This window comes from Misgurnus anguillicaudatus, unplaced genomic scaffold, assembly GCF_027580225.2.
Source record: "Misgurnus anguillicaudatus unplaced genomic scaffold, ASM2758022v2 HiC_scaffold_28, whole genome shotgun sequence".
Lineage (NCBI taxonomy): Eukaryota > Metazoa > Chordata > Actinopteri > Cypriniformes > Cobitidae > Misgurnus > Misgurnus anguillicaudatus.
In genome coordinates, this window is record NW_027395278.1 from 313448 (window position 1) to 338708 (window position 25261).

At 37.8% G+C, this 25261-nt stretch overlaps 1 protein-coding gene across 9 annotated transcripts in view; it reads left to right on the plus strand.

Annotated features, from left to right (window-relative positions):
• LOC129417213 (gephyrin) overlaps positions 1-25261 on the plus strand; it is a 110586-nt gene that overhangs the window by 47371 nt on the left and 37954 nt on the right. For 2 of the 9 annotated variants that reach the window (XM_055171739.2, XM_073864702.1), the window contains exons 7-11: positions 5059-5331; positions 6617-6733; positions 10160-10291; positions 21917-21958; positions 23147-23221. In XM_055171739.2, the coding sequence (XP_055027714.1) occupies positions 5059-5331; positions 6617-6733; positions 10160-10291; positions 21917-21958; positions 23147-23221 (639 nt within the window). The remainder of the gene's footprint in view (positions 1-5058; positions 5332-6616; positions 6734-10159; positions 10292-21916; positions 21959-23146; positions 23222-25261) is intronic. The other 7 variants (XM_073864701.1, XM_073864703.1, XM_055171741.2 and 4 more) reach the window with 6 other exon arrangements.

Consider the following 25261-nt stretch of genomic DNA (forward strand, 5'->3'; position numbering starts at 1 on the left):
CATACTACTTCTGGCAAGATCCCAAAGTGTTCATTCGATGGACTATCCCGTGAGCCCCTGGGAGAGGAGTTATGCAAGGAAGAAGACGACGGAGAGGCGTTGTTTTATTAAAGAGCACCTATTATCCGATTCACGTTTTTACATTTCCTTTGGTGTGTAAGTGTGAATTAGTTAACGATATGCAATTGGTACATACCCCAAAGTAAACAATGATGCAAGTTATTGTCTCCTACATAAATCTCTTTTCTTGGACTACAACAAACACACAGATTGTAGGCAACAGTTTACTTCCTGGGATTGGTGATGTAGGAAGACCGACATTATCATAATTCCTCCCACTTTGTCTCACAGCCTGTAAGTTAACTCCTGTTAGCATTGCATTGTGAGCGAATCTTTCAAACATGGTAAGGAGCATCACATTTCTGGTTGACATCAAAGGTATTCAGGCCAATCACAACGTACAGATTAGCTGGCCAATCAGGAACACGGCGCTTTTTAAATCTGTGCGTTTTAGGAAGAGAGTGAAATCTGGAGGTAAAAAAATGTACGGTATGTGGAAAATAATGTGTTTTTTGAACCACAAACCACGCAAACACATTGTATTATACCAAATACACAAAATAACGTTGTTTTTTAGCAATGAAATAGGTGCTCTTTAAAAAAAATCCAAAAGCGGTAACACAGCTCTATTCAAATGGAAATATACATATTAAACAGCTCTTCCTTGTGGTTAAATTGTGCAAGTTTAACGTCATTCCAGTTTCATCATGTGTCGTCATTCCATTCACTTGTTGTTATGACGACATATGTCACGTGATGTTTCAACATTGCGAATGTAGTACCTCAGAATTAATTCACACTATTCATATTCATACTATGTAGAACGTACTGTTTTAACCGTCAATGAGTGAGTACTTTATCTAATTCAGTACTGTTACAGTATGCGATTTCAGACGCAGCCACAGAATGGAAGTTAAAGGATTAGTCCATTTTCTTACAAGAAAAATCCAGATAATTTACTCACCACCATGTCATCCAAAATGTTGATGTCTTTCTTTGTTCAGTCCAGAAGAAATTATGTTTTTTGAGGAAAACATTGCAGGATTTTTCTAATTTTAATGGACTTTAATAGAGCCCAACATTTAATACTTAACTCAACACTTAACAGTTTTTTTCAACGGAGTTTTAAAGGACTATAAACAATCCCAAACGAGGCATAAGGGTCTTATCTAGCAAAACGATTGTCATTTTTGACCATAAAAATAACAAATATACACTTTTAAAGCACAACTTCTCGTCATGTAGATCCGGTCGTGATGCGCCAGCTGACCCCACGCAATACGTCATGACGTCAAGAGGTCACAGAGGACGAACGCGAAACTCCGCCCCAGTGTTTACAAACGTCTTGAAAGAGGACCGTTCCTACGTTGTTGTATGTCAACTGATACTAATTAATGTCTTTGTGGCAGTTTATTGTTTAAAATGGTCCGCAAATGTGCGTTTTATATATGTAACACGTGACCTCCCTACGTCACTACGCATTTAAGTTAGGTCGCGCTGGACCGGACCTTGACGAAAAGTTGTGGTTTAAAAGTATATATTTTTTATTTTTCTTGTCAAAAATGACGATCGTTTTGCTAGATAAGACCCTTATGCCTCGTTTGGGATTGTTTATAGTCCTTTGAAACTCCGTTGAAAAAAACTGTTAAGTGTTGAGTCAAGTATTAAATGTTGGGCTCTATTAAAGTCCATTAAAATTAGAAAAATCCTGCAATGTTTTCCTCAAAAAACATAATTTCTTCTGGACTGAACAAAGAAAGACATCAACATTTTGGATGACATGGTGGTGAGTAAATTATCTGGATTTTTCTTTTTAAAAAATTGAATATTCCTTTAACTTTGTGACAACCATCTATACCAAGGAAGCTAGGTCTAATTATAAATATATTTGATAAATATACACACGGTTAATCTACACGTTCTTTGTAAGCATGTAGTACTCATAACAGAGTGTGTATTATTGATCAACAGAGACGGTGCAAACAGTACACAGGCCTGATGTGATAAAATTTCAGTTAATCGGATCATAACTTCTGTTTAATATACGGCTTGATGAAGCAGGATTTAGATCCAGGGAAGCATTATAAACTAATGTCTTGTTGCACAGGCTTTATTGTGTCATGGATGGTTAGAACCCAGCGCTAGTGTCTAGATGATTTGTAATGCCACAGATCTAAATAATGGTCGAACAGTAGGAGTTATTTTATTCATCTTAAAAAGGGAGCTATTTCATGCACTTATTAACAATGTTTAAGAGTTGGATTCCTCATGCGAACGTAAAAGATTTATACGTAACATCAATCTTGCTTTATTTCTTTTATGGGCAATTTCAGTGCAGGAAGTACATTGATAGTCCTTATATGGGCACTTAAGTCGGAATAGCGCATGCACACACCAAGCAAGAGCTGACACAAAATCAACGTAGCAGAAGAAGTGTGTTGTTGTTTGTGAGGGAAATTTAAGCTCGTTCAGCTTCCCAAAGAACCCAAAATTATGGAAACAAGGCATATAGTTTGTTTATCTGGGGTAGCAGTGGAGTTGTACGTGTGTGTTTGTTTGTTTATATGGTAAGCGACACGAAACGTGGCGAATCATAAGTTATCCAGAGATAGTGGGATAAAGTTTTGTGTGTGTTGCTTGCTCATAACTCGCTCTGCCCTCGGTGCGCCTCCAAGAGTTCGGGTTTATTCGGAAAGACTTGTTAAAGCTGATCTGTCTTTTAAAGGTCCCATTTTTTCTGTGTTTTTGAAGCTTTGATTGTGTTTACAGCGCGCAATATAACATGTGTTCATGTTTCACGTGTAAAAAAACGCAGTATTTTTCACAATTTACTTATCGGTAGAGTGCTGTTTTCACTGTCCTCATCACGGGCTGATGTCTTTTTTTGTTCTATGAAGTCCCTCCTTCAGAAATACGTATCGAGTTCTTATTGTGTAGCTTGTTTAGTGTGTTGTGATTCGATAGTAGCTTAGCTTGCTGTTAGCTTAGCTGCCCACTGACGTATTCCTGTGGGCGGAGTTTAGTTAAAAAACTGTTCTAGTGACGTCATTAAAGCAGGAAATAGAGTCCAAAGCGGCCGTTCGCTGCAGGCTTTGAAAGGCGAATTCTGTTAAAGAAAATATATCGCCCGGCAGTGAACTTTGAGCTTTATCATTTTACAGGTATTATTAAAGGAATAGTCTACTCATTTTCAATATTAAAATATGTTATTACCTTAACTAAGAACTGTTGATACATCCCTCTATCATCTGTGTGCGTGCACGTAAGCGCTGGAGCGCGCTGCGACGCTTCGATAGCATTTAGCTTAGCCCCATTCATTCAATTGGACCGTTTAGAAATAAAGTTAGAAGTGACCAAACACATCAACGTTTTTCCTATTTTAGCCGAGTAGTTATACGAGCAAGTTTGGTGGTACAAAATAAAACGTAGCGTTTTTCTAAGCGGATTTAAAAGAGGAACTATATTTTATGGGGTAATAGCACTTTTGGGAGTACTTCGACTTGCCTGAAAAGTCCGCTCCCCTTCTCACTCTCATAATGGGAGAGGGAGGGTGTTACTGCGCCGAGTCGAAGTACTCCCAAAAGTGCTATTACGCCATAAAATGACAGTCGAGGTGCGAAATGTTGTCTTTCGTAGCCATTTCCTGTATCCGTAAGAATCATAGACAGTAAAAGATAAGAAATCCGTAAATTGTAGCAGGCTAGCCAATGCTTGTCAGTAGCCTACTGGTACTCGGTAGGTACTCAAGATGGCGGCAGGCAACTGGAATGACGTAAAAGGTCACATGACTGATATTCATGAATAGAAAAGTTTGTCCGTTTAGGGTTGCTGTAGAAACATGATGGCTTCCATGTAAGGGGACCCACGGTGTATGTAAATAAAAACATCTCATTCTAAGGTAACAAAACAAATTAAACACCACTGATAGTATAGTTATGTATATTATATTGCATTTCTGTCAAGAGATCCTTTTAAAAGTTACAAATTTCACTTTTAACATCAAGTGGCTGGTGTTTTCCCACCTTAAGTTACTGATATAGTCAAAATCCACTTTCACACGTTCTCACATGGTAAATTTGCGTGAGTTGCCATCACTTTTCCTTGGAGCTGATGGTGCCAGTTCTCCTACATAGCATCCTGCTCAGATCTGAAGTGTCAGCACATGCACACACACATGTGCCTCACCTTGTACCAGGAAGACGAAAATAGACCCACACACACCGTGAGGACATAAAGTAGCCTATAGACTTTTAATGTCTCCACTCATTAATCTTCATTTTAACTTTGAGCCATAATGGAGACCACATCCGACCTGGGGTGAGCAACGCTCCACCGCAAAATCCTGGACTCCGTTCTCCGTCCCCTCTGCTGTCCATTACTTCATAATTATTAATGTCTGCTGTCTAAACTACTTAAGCAATGCAATTTAAGAGCAATCCAGTTCGGCCACCTGTGTTACATTCACAAGCTGTGCCCTTATCAGACATTAGTGCCTCAAAATGGAGGATGTCCAACTGTATTAGAAATTCCATTAAGTTCGAGTCAATAGGTTGGCCTGTAAGTCGTCCTATTAGGGGTTCGGATAGATAGTGGGTCGTTGCTAAAAGACCGTTACTTTGAAGCAGAACAAGAGAGATTTGTGCTGTGAACACCTGACATTGCTGCTAAACGGTACATTTAAACCAGAGCAGATGATGTTAAGAAGGATTGAAACATGTAGAGCTCCAAAGAGATGCTGAGAGATGTTGGTTGGGGCTATTAAATTGCAATATTTGTTGCAATAGTTTTATAACAGTGTCATGAATATTTTTCTTGACCTCAACTACAGTGTTACAAATATAATTTGTCATTAAAATGTCATTAAGTGTTAAAACTCTGTCATATAGTTTTATAACAGCGTCATGAATATTTTTTTGACCTCAACTACAGTGGTCCAAATATAATACGGAATTTCTTAACTTGTTCCATCTGTTCTTTACTCTTTGTCCTCTTTTTCAGGAGTGCTTCCAGTTTATCCTGCCCGCTCTTCCTCACGCCATCGATTTGCTGAGGGATGCTATCGTGAAAGTGAAGGAGGTACATGACGCCCTGGAGGACCTGCCATCTCCTCCTCCACCTCTCTCCCCTCCACCCACCAACAACCTACACAAGCAGACAGAAGACAAGGGTGTGCAGTGTGAGGAAGAGGATGAGGAGAAGAAGGACAGTGGTGTGGCGTCCACAGAAGACAGCGGCTCTTCTCACATCACAGCAGCTGCCATTGCTGCTAAGGTGAGCGCCTCTAGCTGCAAAACTGGGTAACATTTTACATAAAGTGGTGTTCATAAGACTGACATGACACCTTCATAATCACGACATGACACGTATTATGAACATGAAGGAGATTTTATGACAACTGTCATTAAGTGTAATTTGTTCAGTTATGTAGTTTTTAATGCAAAGATGACATTGTTTGAGATGTCTTTGTTATGGCAACTTGACATTAAGCAATACATCATAACTTGTCATGACAACTTGACATTACCAAGACAACATAACTGACCATTTTTTTTTTACCAGTCATTAAAATATCATTAAGTGTTAATACTCTGTCAAATAGTTTTATAACAGTGTCATGAATATTTTTTTTGACCTCAACTACAGTGGTACAAATATAATTTGTCATTAAAATATCATTAAGTGTTAATAGTTTTATAACAGCGTCATAAATATTTTTCAGTTCATAATGTTTTTTTACGTTTCCTCCAGGTGTTAAAGAAATAAAATCAATCATCCAATAATAATAATAATAATAATAATAAAAATTTATTAAATTATTTTTTATTGCTTTCACCCCAAATTCAATGAAAGCAGTACAATAAGGTATTTAAAATTATTTGACATATTATTAACACTTAATGACATTAAGACAAGTTCAATATGTACCACTGTAGTTAAGGTCAAGAAAAATATTCATGATGACGTTATAAAACTATTTAGTATTATTAGTATTAACACTTAATATTTAAATGACAGTTTAATGTAATGTTAACCCATAAAGCTAGGTAGATTCTTAAGTTTCATTCATGTTTATGACAGATTTATAAGTTATGATGTATTGGTTTATGTCAAGTTGTCATAACAAAGACATCTCAAACAATGTCATCTTTGCTTTAAAAATGACATAATTGAACAAATGACACTTAATGACAGTTGTCATAAACGTGCATAAAATCTTCTTTATTTTCATAACACGTGTCATGTCATGATTATAAAGATGTCATGTCGGTCTTATGCACACCCCTTTTAAGTAAAGTGTTACCCAAAATGGTTGCCCAGCCTGCTGCATTAAACTGACTTTAAGGAAATATTCCCAAAAATGTATATAAATTTAATTTAAATGTAATAGTTTTTATTTTTGCATATAATTCATTTTGACATTTAATTTGTTAAAGATTTTCCATGTCACATTGTTGACGTTTCCATCGTTCATGTATTGTGTTTTGTGTGTGCATGTATGTGAGAAGATTTGTGTGAAGTCTCTTGTCATGTTGACACGTCTCGTGTTCATCATCAGAGCATGAAGTCCCTTTCCAGCCATGCTGTTTACATGGGGAAAGGTGGGCGGCCCTTGAGTGGCTTCATCCCTCCCACTTCAATTCCCTCCCATTTCACCTGCTCTTGCAGCCACTCGGTAAGCCACACACACACTGGCATCCCCACCCGCTTTATCTCATCCTGCTATTTCATTGGCTATTTAAGCATGCAGTTTTTAAAGGTAAACTAAGGGTTTTTTAGCGGCAACTAGTGGTGAGATTTTGAATTGCAATCTCGATTACGAAACGCAATGAGAAGCTACTGTAGCTGCCACAGGACAAACATGTCATTGTCTGAGACAACGTAAGAATGAAATGCTCTTTGTAGAACAGTTTTTGTGTTTAGGGCTATTGTAGAAACATAATGGCGACTTCCATGTTAGGGGACCCGCGTAAATGTAGATAAAAACGGATCATACTAAAGTAATAAAAACAGTAGAGTTCATTATGTAGGTTTTTTTATACACCACTTATAATATTGTTATGTATATTATATTGCATTTCTGTCAAATGACCCTTCTAAAAGTTACACAATGCACCTTTAATCTATTAGAGAGTGTTTACTTTATATAGTTAGGTTGCGTATAGGTTGTCAACCAGTCACTATCACTACTGAGGCAACAAACCACTAACCCCAAGTATTAAACTTTAAAGGAATAGTCTACTCATTTTCAATATTAAAATTTGTTATTACCTTAACTAAGAATTGTTGATAAATCCCTCTATCATCTGTGTGCGTGCACGTAAGCGCTGGAGCGTGCTGCGACGCTTCGATAGCATTTAGCTTAGCCCCATTCATTCAATGGTACCATTTAGAGATAAAGTTAGAAGTGACCAAACACATCAACGTTTTTCCTATTTAAGACGAGTAGTTATACGAGCAAGTTTGGTGGTACAAAATAAAACGTAACGCTTTTCTAAGCGGATTTAAAAGAGGAACTATATTTTATGGCGTAATAGCAGTTTTGGGAGTACTTCGACTCGGCGCAGTAACACCCTCCCTCTCCCATTATGAGAGTGAGAAGGGAAGCGGACTTTTCAGGCGAGTCGAAGTACTCCTAAAAGTGCTATTACGCCATAAAATGTAGCTCCTCTTTTAAATCCGCTTAGAAAAGCGCTACGTTTTATTTTGTACCACCAAACTTGCTCGTATAACTACTCGTCTTAAATAGGAAAAACGTTGATGTGTTTGGTCACTTCTAACTTTATCTCTAAATGGTACCATTGAATGAATAGGGCTAAGCTAAATGCTATCGAAGCGTCGCAGCGCACTCCAGCGCTTACGTGCACGCACACAGATGATAGAGGGATGTATCAACAATTCTTAGTTAAGGTAATAACATATTTTAATATTGAAAATGAGTAGACTATTCCTTTAAGGTGAAATTCATTCAATATCAGACATAGACGATACAGTGCATCAAATCTTGTGGACCACAAAGTCCTTAAAAGTATGGCTTGGGCTCCTCTGACCAACACCCAACCGTCCCAAACTCCCTAGAAACCGCATAGGGTGTGTCGCCCTAGTGACACCCTATCTTTTTAAGTTTTGCATACGCGAGCACCTCTCGTCTTCCTCAGAAAATGTATAATCCGAGTAAGCTCATACCACAGCACGTTTTGTCGGACTATTAACCAGTAAGCAATATTTTTATTCTTATCCAACCAGGTCTTGTAAAGCTTTCCTTTTAACAGAGCTTTGAATATATATTCTGTAGTAGTTCTCTTATAATGAGGTCATGCAGGTTGGCATTACTGTGTTCTCCACAGGGAGCGATCATACCGTAAGTCTCTTGGGAATGCAGAGTCGAGCGCTATTAATAGCACAGCGTCGAGTAATTAAAGCGCTTTTGGAGCTGTGAGGACTTGATTTAGCCCCAATGTTAATTAGCGATATGTTAAGCCCCAACGTTACTGTGGAACATCCCAGCGCTCTTCACCCCTTTGCCCATCAGACTCGCTTTTAATCCCACCACGCTTCTACTGCAGTTGGTTTTGCACGAAGACTCGCCTGACTGCAGTAAAAAATCTCAGCCTGTATAAGTAATGATTTTTCATGTATGTGTGCATTTGTAGCTTTTTTAATTCCTCCTTAAGTCTGATTATAACTTAAAGGGATAGTTCACCCAAAAATGAAAATTCTGTCATCATTTACTTACTATGAAGTTGCTTCAAACTTGTATAAATGTCTTAGTTCTCCCGAATACAAATTAAGATATTTTGAATAATGTTTATAACCAAACTGGGGCACAATTGATTTCCATAGTAGGAAAAATAATACTATAGAAGTAAATTGTGCCCCAGATCTGTTTTAAATGCATTAAACGATGATAGAATTTTCATTTTTGGGTGAACTGTTCTGTTAAGTCAAGGATTCTTGCAGCGATTTTCAAGCTCATTTAGGGACCGTGCCTTTAATAGTTTAAAGGGATAGTTCACCTAAAAATAAAAATTCTGTCATCATTTTCTCATCCTCATGTTGTTACAAACCTGTATGAATTTCTTTTTTCTAAACACAAAATATATATTTTGATAAATGATGGTAAGCACATAGCTGATTGTAAGCATTGACTCCCATAGTAGGAAAACAAATATTATGAAAGTATTGTGATAAATGATGAAGAAGATGGTGGTAAGCACACAGTTGACGATACCCATTAAATTCCATTGTAATGTTTTTCCTACTATGGATGTCAATGGTTACAATCAATCTGTGCTTACTATCATTTATCAAAATATTTTCTTTTGTGTTTATCAGAAAAAAGAAATTCATACATGTTTAGAACAACATGAGGATGAGAAAAGGATTACAGAATTATCATTTTTGGGTGAACTTTAATATGTAAATGACCTTGTGACGTCAACACTGTCAAATCGCTAATTATGAAAAAGGGGTCTGTTTCTAAAAGTGGCAGTTATAGGATAATGATACTGTTAACTGCAAAAATCATATTATTAAATTGTTTACGTTTTCATGCAAAATAAATAAACTAATGCTGTTTATCAAAAATAAAAAATAAAAATAGAGCGACGGGTTAAAAATTTGATAGTTTTGCAATTGAGAACAATTTTAAATTATTATGATATTACGCAGTCCCCGAAAATAGTCCTCTTGGTTACTTTCAATAGCAGGGCACTATTAAAATCCCAACTATTAATTTTCCGTCGGTCTTAGTACATGGTGTAAGTACAGAAGAGTCAAATTTTAAATAGGAAAAATATTTTTCTTTTTCTTTTTGATTATTTTTGATGCTAATGGTCTAATCGGATTCAATGGATTATGCTAAACTATGCTAAAAGTGTTAGCGCCAGACACGGAGATCAGCTGAATGGATTCCAAAACGGTAAAAGTCAAATGTTTAACTCTATGGGAGCTGAAAAATAAGCACATTTTCAAAAAAAGTGGGGTGTCCCTTTAAGAGCTAAATCATTGCCACATCTCATTATTTATGGTAAAAATTTCTAATTTTGATACTTATTTACTGAATTTGACTGACATTTGCTTGGTTGTCTTGTATTTGCAGATACCAGAATCCATCATTTCACGAGGCGTGCAAGTGTTACCACGAGACACCGCCTCTCTTAGCACAACGCCTTCTGAATCTCCTTGTGCTCAGCAGTCCCGCCTCTCCACTGCCTCCTGCCCCACCCCTAAGGTAAGATCCCGCCTCTTCCACTTCAATCACACTATTCCTTGCTCCCACAAGCTCAGCTTTTTGTTTCGTCATGCTCCTCTTATCCTTCATGGCTGGATCTTCATCTGCCGCCACCTCATTGGCCGCTTTGATGCCCTGCTTTGCTTTCCATAAAGAGGCGACTCTGATCTTTGGGCCGGAAAAAGAGAGGAAAGGCGGAGCTTCCACACTGGTTCAATTCAGTTTGCATTGCTGATGTACCTGATGTGACCAGTTTTATATTTCAGATCCAAACGTGTTATTTGATATCGTTACGGACGTGAATCTTTTTAGGGAAGGTTCAGGAGTTGCTTTTGACCTTTGTGTGTTTTTAAACCTTGTTTATGTTTATATCAATGTTATATCCATTATTTAAAGTACAGTATAGCATCACAAACTGAAGCCTTTTTCAGGTTTTGGTAGCCATTGTGTGTATAGTCGCTTCATAATTCATGGTCATACTCGATCATCTCAACTTTGGACTTTCATCGTAACCGCTACTCGGTTTAATGAACTCTAGTTTGTAGTTGCTGTCAAGTTATTGGTTTCATCTGAATGTACATTTTGTACATTTTGACAAGTGTCTGAGGGCAGGATCCTTGATTTCTGCTCTTTTACATAAAGAAATCTTTTCACTTAGTTTCTTCACTTTTTAGTAGTTTCTGCAGTTTGGTGACGGTTCCTTGTCACTACTTGGGGTATTCCCAATGCACTGCTTTTTGTTAAAGATTGATCAGACCTTAGTTAACCACTGTGTATTGCTGTTAACCCATATGAGGATGGGTCCAAAAGTAATTTGTGGAAATGGAAACATAGATTAACTACATCAGCAATCTCTCTCTTTTTTATTTATCCTCTTTCTGTCTTTCTCTCTCTCTCTCCCTCTGGTGGACATAATGTGTTGTACAACACAAACCATCTATAAAGACCATTTCAAAAGATGTAAACAACACTGGTCCAGAAGCACTTCCTGTTTCCGTTTTTTAACACTAGATAAACGTTGGGATTAAATAAACCAACAGAACATATAAACCTGAATTAAGTGAAGTTAAACAAACATTTTAAAGATAATGATATATGTGAAATAAAAAAATAACTGTCACAAACTGTAACAGGAAGTGCTTCTGGACCAGTGTTGTTTACATCATTTGAAATGGTCTATACCAGACACCAAGGAGTTGATCTTGCAAAGAATTAGAAGTATTTAACTTTCTGTTTTAATTTTTTTGCCAGGGTGCAAAGAAATTGCCTGTGTTAAGCAGAAGTTTAATAAAGTCTGATCTTCAGATGTGACCTCAGGCTTGCTTGTAATTCTGCTTACTGCTGTTTTTCTTGACAAGCGTATTGTGATTTAGCTTTCGATACTAAACAGTCGTGTCAGGTGGCACTTAGTGGTTACCGAAAGAGGCTACACAAAGTAAATTTAGTGCTGACATGTATGTGTAGTCCATTACGTGTGTGCTTTGTGAGCGCGCCTTTGACATGAGAGCAAAAATAATTTTACCCACATAAATTCTCTGCACGTTTCATTAACATATTATGTTATTGAAACGTGCAGAAAATGTATGTGGGTAAAATGCATTTGTGACACAAACAGGAGTGATGCTAAGCTTACTGACTTTATATTTATTGTCTATTTTTTAAGGAAATATCAGACATGGTGAAAAAACTGAACTTTTTTGAAAAATCTGAAATTATTAAATAATAATAGTTCACCCCAAAATTACAATAATATTATAAATCACTTACCCTTGTGTCGTTCTAAACCACCTTTGTCCTTTGATTGTTTTCAGAACACCATTTTTAAGATATTTTTGATAAAAGCCGGGAGGGTAAGTGTAATTTTGGGGTGAAGTAACCCTTTAAAAAGTACTTTTTACAATATTACTGCAACCAATGAGTGAGTCTGCTGTTAAATATTTAAAATATGTTTCATAAAAGAAAAAAGTATGCTCTGGATTGGCTGTCTATAACTAATAATATTTCAGCACAGTCAGGTTTTATCTGTGGCCGATGTACCCCTCCTCTCCATATAAATAGATGGTGACTTATTAGTGAACGGAATAAAAGCATACATCATCTGAAAGAACTGAAATCAATATACACTCACACACAGACACACACAAGCCCACCGCATTCCCTCAGTACACTGAAAAAATTATTCATTTAATTTACAAATTTTTTTAAGGTAAGGGGTTGCAATCAATTTATTTAAGCTATTTAAACAAACAACTTTTGTTTAGATTTAGCTTTAAATAAATTCAGGGTTCCTACGGGACCTTGAAATCCTTGAAAGTTTGTGAATCTGGAGGAAAAAATTCAAGGCCCTGGGAAGTTTTTGAAAATGTACGTACGTAGATACAGGTCATTGAAAGTGCTTGAATCTATTTTATGCAAGAAGTTTCTGGAAAAAAATCCATATTATTCCCGGTGTAGTGTAGGATAATATCATAAAATTTCTAGCCTTTTAAGCACACATGCTAAACTGTTCGCTTTGAATGCTTATATCTTCTGTATGTGAATGTTGATTCATACCAAAATGCTTTTTTGTATAGTTGTGTTTGACACATAAAAACGTCTCGGGTTACGTATATAACTGTTGTTCCCTGAGAAGGGAACGAGAAGCTGCATCTCCCTCGCCATACGTCCTGCGTCCCTGTAACGCCGTCTTTGCCAATATTTCAGATAGCAATATACATCCTGGCTCCTGCTTCACCCTGTCTTTGTTGTTAAGCCTCACCATTGGTTGAATTTGATATACAAATTCAGACGCACCCCTGGAGGCGTCCGCAGTGATGCAGTGCAAGTTCCCTTGAAAGGGAACTGTAACAATGTATCTTAAAAGGTAACACAATGTAACCTTGCTCTCACTTGAAATGTGTCCCCACATTTAGTCCTTGAATTTGAGGGTGTTGGACCTGGAAAGTCCTTGAAAGTTCCTTTAATTTGAAGTTAACTAAGGTGTGGGAACCCTGTAAATTGATTGCAAAAAATTGAGAAAATTGAATGAATCTCTTTTTTTAAGTGTAGATCTAAATGCATCCAGCTGTTACATAAGACCCTGCTTTCCCCCTTCTTTATCTCACCCACAATCTTTTATATTTGTTTGCCCTGAAATTCAGAAAACTCACTTGGCACACACACAACCCCACAGACAGCAGTCAGGACCGTTACATTGTACAGTACTGTACCACACAGCGCTAAGATCTATTGCCTCTAAATTTAGATCCTTGTGGTCTTTCATCATCCTCTTTGTTCTTTTTAAAAAGGTGAAACAATACACCAAAGATAATTGTGAAGAATTTTAAAACCCGTCTCAGTGTATTTGAAAATCTTTTCTTGCGTGGTAAATGCATGTTATTAACGCTAGATCAGTCGCTTTGCACGTTTTCTTTTCTCCCATGTCTCCACCTCTCTCTCCCCTCCTACACTCAAGCAAGCTTCATGCGTGTAGCGTGCGTTTGTGTGCCTGTGTGCGCATGGGAGACTTGCAGCATTCTGCTGCATGTCGGGATCAAGCATGGTAAGCGCTGACTTTCTCCGCTCTGATGCGTCACTGTGTTTTGTCGTCAGCGTGTTTATGTCGGATGTGCGTGCGTGAGTGGTTGCGTGTGTGTGAGATGGTAGGGTTTCAGACAAACTCCGGGGGAATCCGTGGCAGATGCATCGGGGTGGGATGCTCTGTTTTGGGGTGAATTCAGTGTGTGATGTGTGGTGTATGTAGCGGCCCCCTGCTGGGATCGAGACCTGTGATTTCATAACAGCTGCAGTGCTTTAGTGTAGCACATAAGGAAATTTTAGTATCGGGCTCTGTGAATGGAGCAGCGCTGCTGTTTGGAGTTGCATTTGGTTTAGTATTAGTGCTTTTCCAAGACCTTATAGGACCTTGTTGCCTTATTGCATTTTGTTGTGCTTTTTTTGTAGCTCTACAACAACAAATTTACACATGCACACATGCATGCATGTTATTTGAATATGGTGCATTTGCACTGTGTGTCTGTGTTGTGTTTAGTGGGAGAGGAATTGGTTTCTGTTACACACTGTTATTTTTTCTTTTTGATATACATAACCTCATATGTGAAATAATGTGGCTTAAAGTAGAAAAATAGCAGTAGTACAGATCGAGTACAATAATATGTTAAATTGCTTAAACAATCTGAAATTAAGGTTTGATTAGGGTTGATATCGACTAGGGCTCTTAAAATAAAGGTGTTTCACGTTGCCATAGAGGAACCATTTTTGTCTAAATGGTTCCATTGGGAACCTTTAACATCGAAAGAACCTTTTGGTTTCACAAAAGGTTCTTTGTGGTGTAAAAAGGTTCTTCACATTTTTGAAAGATAAGAAAGTTTAGTTCTTTAAATCAAACAATTAGTTAATCAAAATGTATATTTATATAGTGCTTTTTTACAGTGTTACATGGTTTCAAAGCAGCTTTACACGAAAATAGAAATAGGAAAACCACGTAAGTTCTGTAAATATTTTAAATTAAATACTAAGTGATTATATTTTAAACAGAGATGGCAATGCATTTGTTTGTTTGAGGAAAGCTTATGATAAAGGTTTATGATTTTTCAAAAGATGTTTTGAATATCATAGAATAAATCATTTTGGTTATAGGCTTAAATACATTTACGACTATGTTTGGTTTGGTATTTGCATTTTCACATAATTGTTTATTATATTTTATTGCTATTACTTTTAAATTACTAAAAAAATTATTAATCGTTATATTTTAATATTTTTTATTATATAACAATTATTATAATTGTTAATGAATATGCATATAGTAATTATGCATTATTAAAGGTGGGGTGTTCAACGGTATTTCATGCATTCTGACTTATTAAAGGCTCTCTAAGCGAATAATGTGCGACGTCACTTCCTGTTGATGTTTGAACTGTTTTCAAACAAACGGAGCGTAGCTAACGCCTCCCCCTCCCTCTCCCGTCCGTGCTTTCATGAACGCGCCCAACCCCCACCCCCAAATCCTTCTTGTCGTTTATTGGCTGGAACACTTTGTTATGTTTTGTTGTGCTAGGTTTGGCCACTATGTTGATTTTGCCGTTTGTCGAGTCTGAGCTGTCTACAGAGATTGCGTTTTTTTACAGTTTGATCAGTGGACAGGCAGCAAGCAGATAGTGAGGAAATGTTTGCTGTATGTAACAAAAAATGTTTTATGGTCTAAAACGTGTCAATTCGCTTAGAGCGCCTTTAACACAGTTTAAGAGTAGGTTTCCTCATGCTAAACAAATGCAACGTGTCAAAAAAGCAGTTGGACGTGTTACAGAGTATTTCTGTGCCGAATGCACATGTTCGTACAAGTTTCTGAAATTTTTTTTAGAATATGGGTCGAGCTGACATATCAGGGGTAAGCCATACGTATAATTTTTTTATGGGCACTTCCTCCGGAAAAACATGCCCACACGTCAATCAGCGGGAAAGCGAGAACTGAGGACGCTAGAAGTTACATGCATCACTTCACGCGACAGATTTGTTTTATATCAAGACTTCTCAATGGCATAATAGAAGTGTGTTTTTGGATGTAAGGAGAAGAAAGCCAGCATTATGGAAACAATGGATATAGTTTGTTTATCGGGGGTAGGAGCGGAGTATTGTGTGTGTTTTATTACCGCTAGATTTCAATGAAAAGTCCCAACTGGGACATGAGTTGCATTTGGTAAGTAAGAATTCTGTGTTATGTTGGACATCGGCGCGTAAGTGCATATAATATAAACGACACGGACATGTAGTCAATCATAAGTTGTTTTGTATACAGTGTTGCACGACTCGTGACTCGCTCCTCCCGTAGCCGGTGACTCCTCCTTCCGATTTTTTTTGTACATTATCGGAAAGAATCGCTAGAGCTGATCTGTCTTTTATAAATCTGATAAAGCTAAAGACTTCTGAGATATGAAGGAGGTAGTACTACTATATAGGTACTCAAGATTAACATCAGATATGCAGAAACAGTGTGTGTTATAGGAGCTTTAAAGGAGCAGTATGTAGGTTTTTGACTATACTAAATAAAAAAAATACTACAATATATGCATAGTAATGTTTCTCTGAAAACTGCTATTGCAGTTATAATGCGCATTTTTGTGCTGGAATGTCTGTTTTTGTTTTGGTCTGTGTGATACCGTTCACTGCCAATATACTCATTTGTTTAGTTTGACAGCTACGGTTACTTTAATGTGACCCTGGACCACAAAACCAGTCATAAGGGTACATTTTTGAGATTTATACATCATCTGAAAACTGAATAAACAAGCTTTAATATTATGTATTTTTTTAGGATAGGACAATATATAGCTAAGATATAACTATTTAAAAATCTGAAATTTGAGGGTACAAAAAATCTAAATATTGAGAAAATCGCCTTTAGTTGTCCAAATGAAGTCCTTAGCATAAACATTTTTGGTAATTTGCACACAACAAAAACATTGCAAAAGTAAAAATTAGACGGTAAACTTACAGTACAGTGTAAGGCTTAATGCTTTCCATCGTCAGTTGCGCTCCTGTAGATGTCTGGCAACCCATGTGAGCATTGAGTCTGAGGAGGAGGGGGGCAGGTATAAAACCGTCTTTAAAATGGATGGAAAATGCAAACCACTTTGTATAACGAAACTAATTTGTGAAAAATCATCACATACCTTGTTGAATAAGCATGTGGAAACATCAAATATAGACATTTTGTCAGATCTTGCTCTGTAAACGTTTCTAAACATATTGCAGAATTACCCACCTGCTGAGCTGCAATATATTGTGTATTGTTACTCTAGTATCACAGTTTTCCTTTGACTACTGATTGAGACTGAAGTTCTGTTCTCTGCTGACTTGAATTGTGTGGAAAGAATTGTGTAGATGCTCAGAGGGACAGCGCATGTGTGTGTGCTCACTGAGGCGAGTGTGTTGTGGGCTCACTGATGTGTATGTGTGGTGGTGAGGTTGGGTAAAGATACGCCTGAAAGGCCTTTCAGTCGTGCAGACAGACTGTAATTAAACAAAGAGTGTTAATACTGAATAAGAGCTGCATCTTTCACCTACGCAGGACATGAGAATATGCGTGAAAACTTTTAAGCGAAACTGTTACTTTAACTCCTTTACAAGAAGTCCAAAATATCACATTTGTAATGATAATTTTTATTTAATATTTGGATGCCAAGCAATACATTATTTGTGAACTCCAGAGGGGCTTTTTTGTGGCAAAATAGTTGAATATTTTATATACGTTTGTGTATAAAATATTGTTTTTGTTACATAAAAACAGGCATTAAAGGGACACTCCACTTTTTTTGAAAATATGCTCTTTTTCCAGCTCCCCTAGAGTTAAACATTTGATTCTTAGCGCTTTGGAAACTATTTAGCTGTTCTCCGGTTCTGGCGCTAACACTTTTAGCATAGCTTAGCACAATCCATTGAATCTGGTTAGACCATTAGCGTCTTGCTAAAAAAACCCAAAGAGTTTTGATATTTTTTCTATTTAAAGCTTGACTCTTCTGTAGTTACATCGTGTACTAAGGCTGACAGAAAATTAAAAGTTGCGATTTTCTAGGCAGATATGGTTAGCAACTATATTTTCATTCTGGCGTAATAATCAAGGACTTTGCTGCTGTAACATAGCCGCAGCAGGGCAGGCATAGTGATATTACGCACTGCCCGAAAATAGTCCCCTGCCATTGAAAGTTACTAAGGGACTATTTTCGGCTGCTGCGTAATATCATTGCGACTCCTGCAGCCATGTTACGGCAGCAAAGTCCTTGATTATTATGCCAGAATAAGAGTATAGTTCCTAGACATATCTTCCTAGAAAATCGCAACTTTGAATTTTCTGTCAGTTTTAGTACACGATGTAACTACAGAAGAGTCATGTTTTAAATAGGAAAAATATTTGAAACTAAGCTATGCTAAAAGTGGTACCGCCAGACCCGGAGATCGGCTGAATGGATTCCAAAACGGTAAAAATCAAATGTTTAACTCTAGGGGAGCTGGAAAATTAGTATATTTTTAAAAATGTCCCTTTAAAGGCACAATATGTAAAAAATATTGCATTAAAATAGCAGTGTTATATATTTTGTTTATTTGTGTACTTGCATTATCCCAAATGTCTTAACAGTGTTTAAATCCAGAGAAATTTTAAACAGTCTACTGTCCCTTTTTTATTGCCTGTCGGCATGTTCATGTCCACGTTATTGAAGTATTAGTTGTATTAGTTGTAGGGTCTTGCATGCCACTTTGTTTGCTTGCATTATAGCACAAAAGTACATTATAGCACAACTCCCATCATTCCACGCTCCTTCACAGCATCATCAAGCTAAACCTTTGTTATTGTTTTTCGACCTCTAGCAGCCAAATATACATATTGTGCCTTTAAGCACTTTCCACTGTAATAGGAGAAAGTGTTTTAATGTCAAAATATTAACATCATCTTGAAGATACGCACATGCTAGCAGTAAGGCAATAGCAGGAATAGTGTGACCAGAGTGTACCTTGATTACCATTTCCAATAATAATGCGTAGACATTGACAGTCCCTTTGGACATTGATGACCCCACCTCCTCATTACTTAATTGATGATTGGAGAGGAGATGAAGGTCAGCTAAAGGAAGAAAGGGTCTTTACGGTTGCCGTGGTGATTACTACATGGCCCTGTCATTGAATTTGACAGGTGTGTGACAGTTTTGGAAGAGATACATATTGTATTTGGCAGTGCCTCGGAATTTAATTTTTTCATTACTCTCTCTCTCTCTCTCTCTCTCTCTCTCTCTCTCTCTCTCTCTCTCTCTCTCTCTCTCTCTCTCTCTCTCTCTCTCTCTCCTCTCTCTCTCTCTCTCTCTCTCTCTCTCTCTCTGCATGCACAGTTGTGTACTTATTATATTTGACAGGCACTGATTATTCAAAAAGTGTGTGCGTGTCCAATGTCCATTATCATAGTTTTGACCACAGTTCCTGTTTTCTTTATTTAAACACTTATTCATCCTGCATCTCACTATACCCTTTCACAGGTGCATCATTTTATCACCTGTTTTAACATGTACACCGGGTCCAAAATTAGCTTCTTGCCACAATTGCTAATATCAGGTGAATTTATCTGTCAATTTTTTTAAATAATGTTTTCTGTATTATTTAAATAAAATTACAAGTTTTGTTGTGACTTTTTCTTGAAAAAGTAAACTTGCAGCAAACAGCGCAGGTCATTGGGTCACTAGTAGCATCATGCGCTAGCCTGCATTTTTTTGTCTTTGTGGCTTAATTTTATGAATTAAGGCAAACACATGGTACGCCAGTTATGATGTTAAAGGGGACATTTCACAAGACTTTTTTAAAGATTTAAAATAAATCTTTGGTGTCCCCAGAGTACGTATGAAAAGTTTTAGCTCAAAATACCATATAGATAATTTTGTAGGTGTGACCAAAAAGGTGCAGTTTTGGAGTGTGTCCTTTAAAATGCAAATGAGCTGATTTCTGCACTAAATGGCAGTACCGTGGTTGGATAGTCATGACATCACAAGGGGAGCCAGATTTCAATGACGTGTTTTTTTCACATGCTTGCAGAGAGTGGTTTACCAAAACTAAGTTACAGGATTGTTCTTTTGCACATTTCTAGGTTGATAGAAGCACTGGGGACCCAATTATAGCACTTAAACATGGAAAAGTCAGATTTTCATGATATGTCCCCTTTAAACGAAAATTTATATTTTTTTATTATTTGTGCATGTCATCTGTGTTTTGCCACGAGACCAAAAGATGCAAAAACCAAAGATGAGAGATTTGTCCTGTTTGAGAATTATGAGAGATTTTTCAATGCTTAAATTTGGACCCTACATGTGCAAATCTATTAGGAGCCTATTACTGTGGGTTCACACCAACTGCGCTTGAGGCGTGAACATTTTGAGTTTACTTGCTTCATTTGCGCGTTAAAGCCGCATGTGAAATACTAGTCATTGAGACATTCACGTGGAAATTCGTGTCATGGGAGGGGCTTCTGCGACTCCGCTCGCTTCCTGTGATTACATCACTACTAGAGCAAGCTACTGATTGGTTAACGCGGCGCCTTTTTCTGCCAAAGTAAAAAATGCTCAACTCTCGCGTTTCCCGCTGCAACGCTCAATTCGCACCATTCGCGCAAATGAGGCGGAATCACGTCTACCGCGCCGCACAAAACGCCTCATTTGGGCCGCGAGACCTCCAGACGCTTATCAACATGTCTTCACATTGACTTAACATTAAAATCACTTGCGCTTGACGCCTCTACCTCGGCTGGTGTGAACACAGCATTAGAAACTAAAACACAGTTTTGACTGCATTAACTTCCTCAATAGATTTCCTCTATATTAAAGGAATAGTCTACTCATTTTCAATATTAAAATATGTTATTACCTTAACTAAGAATTGTTGATACATCCCTCTATCATCTGTGTGCGTGCACGTAAGCGCTGGAGCGCGCTGCGACGCTTCAATAGCATTTAGCTTAGCCCCATTCATTCAATGGTACCATTTAGAGATAAAGTTAGAAGTGACCTCCCAAAAGTGCTATTAGACCTTAAAAATAGTTCCTCTTTTAAATCCGCTTAGAAAAGCTATTGAAAATGAGTAGACTATTCCTTTAAGGGTCTTGATGATTGTGCAAGTTGAGTTCAGACTAGGGCTGCAACAATGAATCGATAAAATCGATAATAATCGATTAAGAAATTCGTTGTCAACTCTGACAACCACCGTCAGACAGTTATAACTCAATTCTGGAGCTGTTACTTTATACAGCACATGCTGGTGCTGCTTCTCACCACGCAAGCAGCTTGTTTAAGTAAGGCAACGTTGCCAGGTCCTCTGCCTTTCTGCAGAGTTCGGAGTTGGGCTACATTTAAACTGTTTTCGTAGGTTGATGTTTTTCTGCGGGTTAGAGATGGAAGGATTTGGTTCATTAGTTGTTGGTATTTGGTCTGTGAATAGTCATTGAAATGCTTTTAAATTGATTTTGATTGGCCACCTAACAGGACAGTGATGGAAGCAAAAGCGTAAAGGAACTCTGGTTAATAAAGGTTTAATTTCATCCTTTAAGTGAGTTTGTTTTTTTATATATATTTTTTTTTCCATAAAAATAGTAATGAACCACAAACCAAGCATTTGTTTGTATGTAAGGGGAAAATCTAAGTTTTTATTACTGTAACAACTTGTGTGTATCACTTTTTGTTTATTTATATTTTTACGTTTAAAGTTGTTTCACTATTTAGAAACTGCACAAAGTTTTTTTAATGCTTAAAATATTAAAATCAAAAAGATTATACTAGCAAAACTGTGTAGTAGTGTGTATCCTAATTTAGTGCCTTATTTAGCTATTATAAGTGAAGTTTTTTTTATCCGATTAGTCGATTAATCGAGAAAATAATCACCAGATAAATTAATTATGAAAATAATCGTTAGTTGCAGCCCTAGTTCATATAAAATGAAGTGGGATTTTGGTGTCTTGATGTTGTTACCTCTTCATGTAGAGTAACGGCCAGCATCTGCCCATGTACCTCTGTTATAATGGGAATGCTGTTTGTGTGTTTTTTTTCCTTGCTTGTGGCTGCAGTGTTAACCCTCCTGTTCCCTCTCTCCCTGCACCAGGCCCGGCTCACCTCCTGCTCATCCACTTATAGTGTCACAGAGGTACAGCATGTTTTACACAGCACTGTTCATCTCCCAGCGACTAACTACGCCCCTCTCTAAGACTCAGCCAATCATTGCTCACACACCTCACTCATCACTATTTGGCAACTCTGTCTCATCCGCGGTCCATTTTTTCCAAAACATTTTCTAGTTTTAGTGCGTGTATGTGTGCTTGACTGTGTGTAATTCATCTGTTGATGGCTCCAGCTCATTAAGTACTCTTGAAGTCTGAGTTTTAACTGACCTTTAAAGGGCCCATATTATGCAAAATCCATTTTTACAATGTGTTTGGACATAAATGTGTGTTGGCAGTGTGTGAACACAACAACCCTCCCATGAAAAAATCCCCCTTTAAACCAAAGCAGGCTCATTAGACATGCTGCTTTGATTCTCTTGTTAATGTGACGTCACACAAACATAGCCGCGCCCACAACCACTGACTGACTGGTTAATTTTACCTAAAAGCTTTTCTAAATGTGTTTGTTAGCACTTTTAGTACTTATGCAGCTAGAGATACTAAACTTCCAGACTGTATTCACAGAAATCAGGTTTATTTTGAACCGAAAGCAGTAGCTCATTTGCATTTAAAGGTACACACATGAAAACAGCGCACACAAATAGGGGCATTTTGGACATGCTATAACAAAATATTTGTGGGGTATTTTGAGCTGAAACTTTACATACCCATTCTAGGCACACCTGAGACTTACATTACATCTTGTAAATAGGACATAATATTGGTCCTTTAACAACTGCATCTAAAATACTCTCTTGTCTCTCAAGACACCAACATAGTATACCTCATAATAACGTTATTTTTCTGTTACGTACTGTAACACTACGTAACATAATAACGTAACACTTCTGTTTTTACGGGTTACGGAAACAAGATTTGAGATTTGATTGGTCTCTTTTTCTTTGAAATCCCCTGAAAAATCAGCATCCCATACAAAGACACACTACCCCTGCTTTCCTCTGGTTTGGTCATGTAGTAACCGCAACGATTTTTTTGCTTTGAGTTTTCATTTTCTTCCCCCTCACATTTTTCATCCCAGTGTTAGCTGATCCGTAGATAGATTGTGCGTTTGTGTGTGTGTCTGTGATTTGTGTTTACTGTGATGTGTGTTTGTATGTATGTTAATGGGGATGGCTGTCTCAGGTGAGTTACTGTCCTGTGGCTTCCCTCAGGCCTCACGGAGAGAGTTCAGGGCTCACCTGGATGAGGTCATCACACTCAAGTCAAGGTACTCTACCTTGGACCAGGTAAACGGATATTCCCTTTCTCCCCTAACTTTCCCATTTATTAGCACTCAGTCAATCACACACGCCAGCGTGCACCAGCGTCCTCTCAGATTGTTGCTTGCGGCCACATCCTGAAATTGGAGTGTTAGGGCACTTTTTCCTCAAGATCTGTTTGAAAAACTAGTGAGCTGCCTTTTCTAGATACTGCTTAATTTGGAAGCTAACTTCCAAGGGAATGTTTCAACCGGATACAGTATGGTGTTTGCTAATCATAGCAGAATGTAATGAAAGCGAATGCAGATCTTACTGTATATTTTTTAATCTTTTCTTAAATTGTCACAGGGCTCTTGAATGCACACAGCACTTGAATACAGCAATACACTTGGTGTGGTGGTCAGAAATGTATATCTATTATCTACTATACCCAACACCACAGTAATTTAACAGAACTACATTGGCTATGTTTACATTCACAACATTTTGTCAATCAGACTGAATTTAATCCGATTGAAGATTACGAAAATGCAGTTAACATGTACCCTAAACTTTGCAATCTGAATAAAATGCACATTCTATATAAACCGAACGTCTGTGCAAGCGCACAGCCAGGGTTGCCAGCTTCCCGTATCATAACCATCCCAATGGACATTCAAAACTAGCCTAAAATCATCCCAATGACTATTCATAGACCAAAAACCAATAACTAATGAACGCAATACTTTCGCAGACAACAACCAAGCCGCGGAGACCGTTTAAACAGTAGCCCAAATCTGAACTCGGAAAAAAAGCAGAGGACTTGGCAACGCCACCCAGCCCACAGAATCTCTAGATAAATGTACAAAGCTGAGTTGAAGAACGTTTTTCTTAAGTTTCAGATATAGGCAATGAAAACACAATTTTTGAAAGTCACGATACTATTTTCTTGCTTTGTGTAGCCACCAAACGTCTGCGCAAGCGTACCGCCATTGTTGCCAGCTTCCCGTATCATAACCATTCCAATGGACATTCAAAACTAGCCTAAAAGCATCCCAATGACTATTCATAGCCCAAAAACCAATAACTAATGAACGCAATAGTTTCGCAGACAACAACCAAGCCGCGGAGACCGTTTAAACAGTAGCCCAAATCTGAACTCGAAAAAAAGCAGAGGACTTGGCAATGCCACCCAGCGCACAGAATCTCTAGATTAATGTACAAAGCTGAGTTGGAAAAAATTTTCCTTAAGAAGTTTTCAGATATAGGCAACGAAAACACAATTTTTGAAAGTCACGATGCTATTTTCTTGCTTTGTGTAGCCACCAAACGTCTGCGCAAGGGTACCGCCAGGGTTGCCAGCTTCTCGTATCATAACCATCCCAATGGACATTCAAAACTAGCCTAAAATCATCCCAATGACTATTCATAGCCCAAAAACCAATAACCAATGAACTCAATACTTTCGAAGACAACAACCAAGCCGCGGAGACCGTTTAAACAGTAGCCCAAATCTGAACTCGAACAAAAACAGAGGACTTGGCAACGCCACCCAGCGCACAGAATCTCTAGATTAATGTACAAAGCTGAGTTGGAAAAATTTTTCCTTAAGAAGTTTTCAGATATAGGCAACGAAAACACAATTTTTGAAAGTCACGATGCTATTTTCTTGCTTTGTGTAGCCACCAAACGTCTGCGCAAGCGTACCGCCAGGGTTGCCAGCTTCCCGTATCATAACCATTCCAATGGACATTCAAAACTAGCCTAAAAGCATGCCAATGACTATTCATAGCCCTAAAACCAATAACTAATGAACGCAATACTTTCGCAGACAACAACCAAGCCGCGGAGACCGTTTAAACAGTAGCCCAAATCTGAACTCGAAAAAAAGCAGAGGACTTGGCAACGCCACCCAGCGCACAGAATCTCTAGATTAATGTACAAAGCTGAATTGGAAAAAATTTCTTTAAGAAGTTTTCAGATATAGGCAACGAAACCACCATTTTTGAAAGTCACGATGCTATTTTCTTGCTTTGTGTAGCCACCAAACGTCTGCGCAAGGGTACCGCCAGGGTTGCCAGCTTCTCG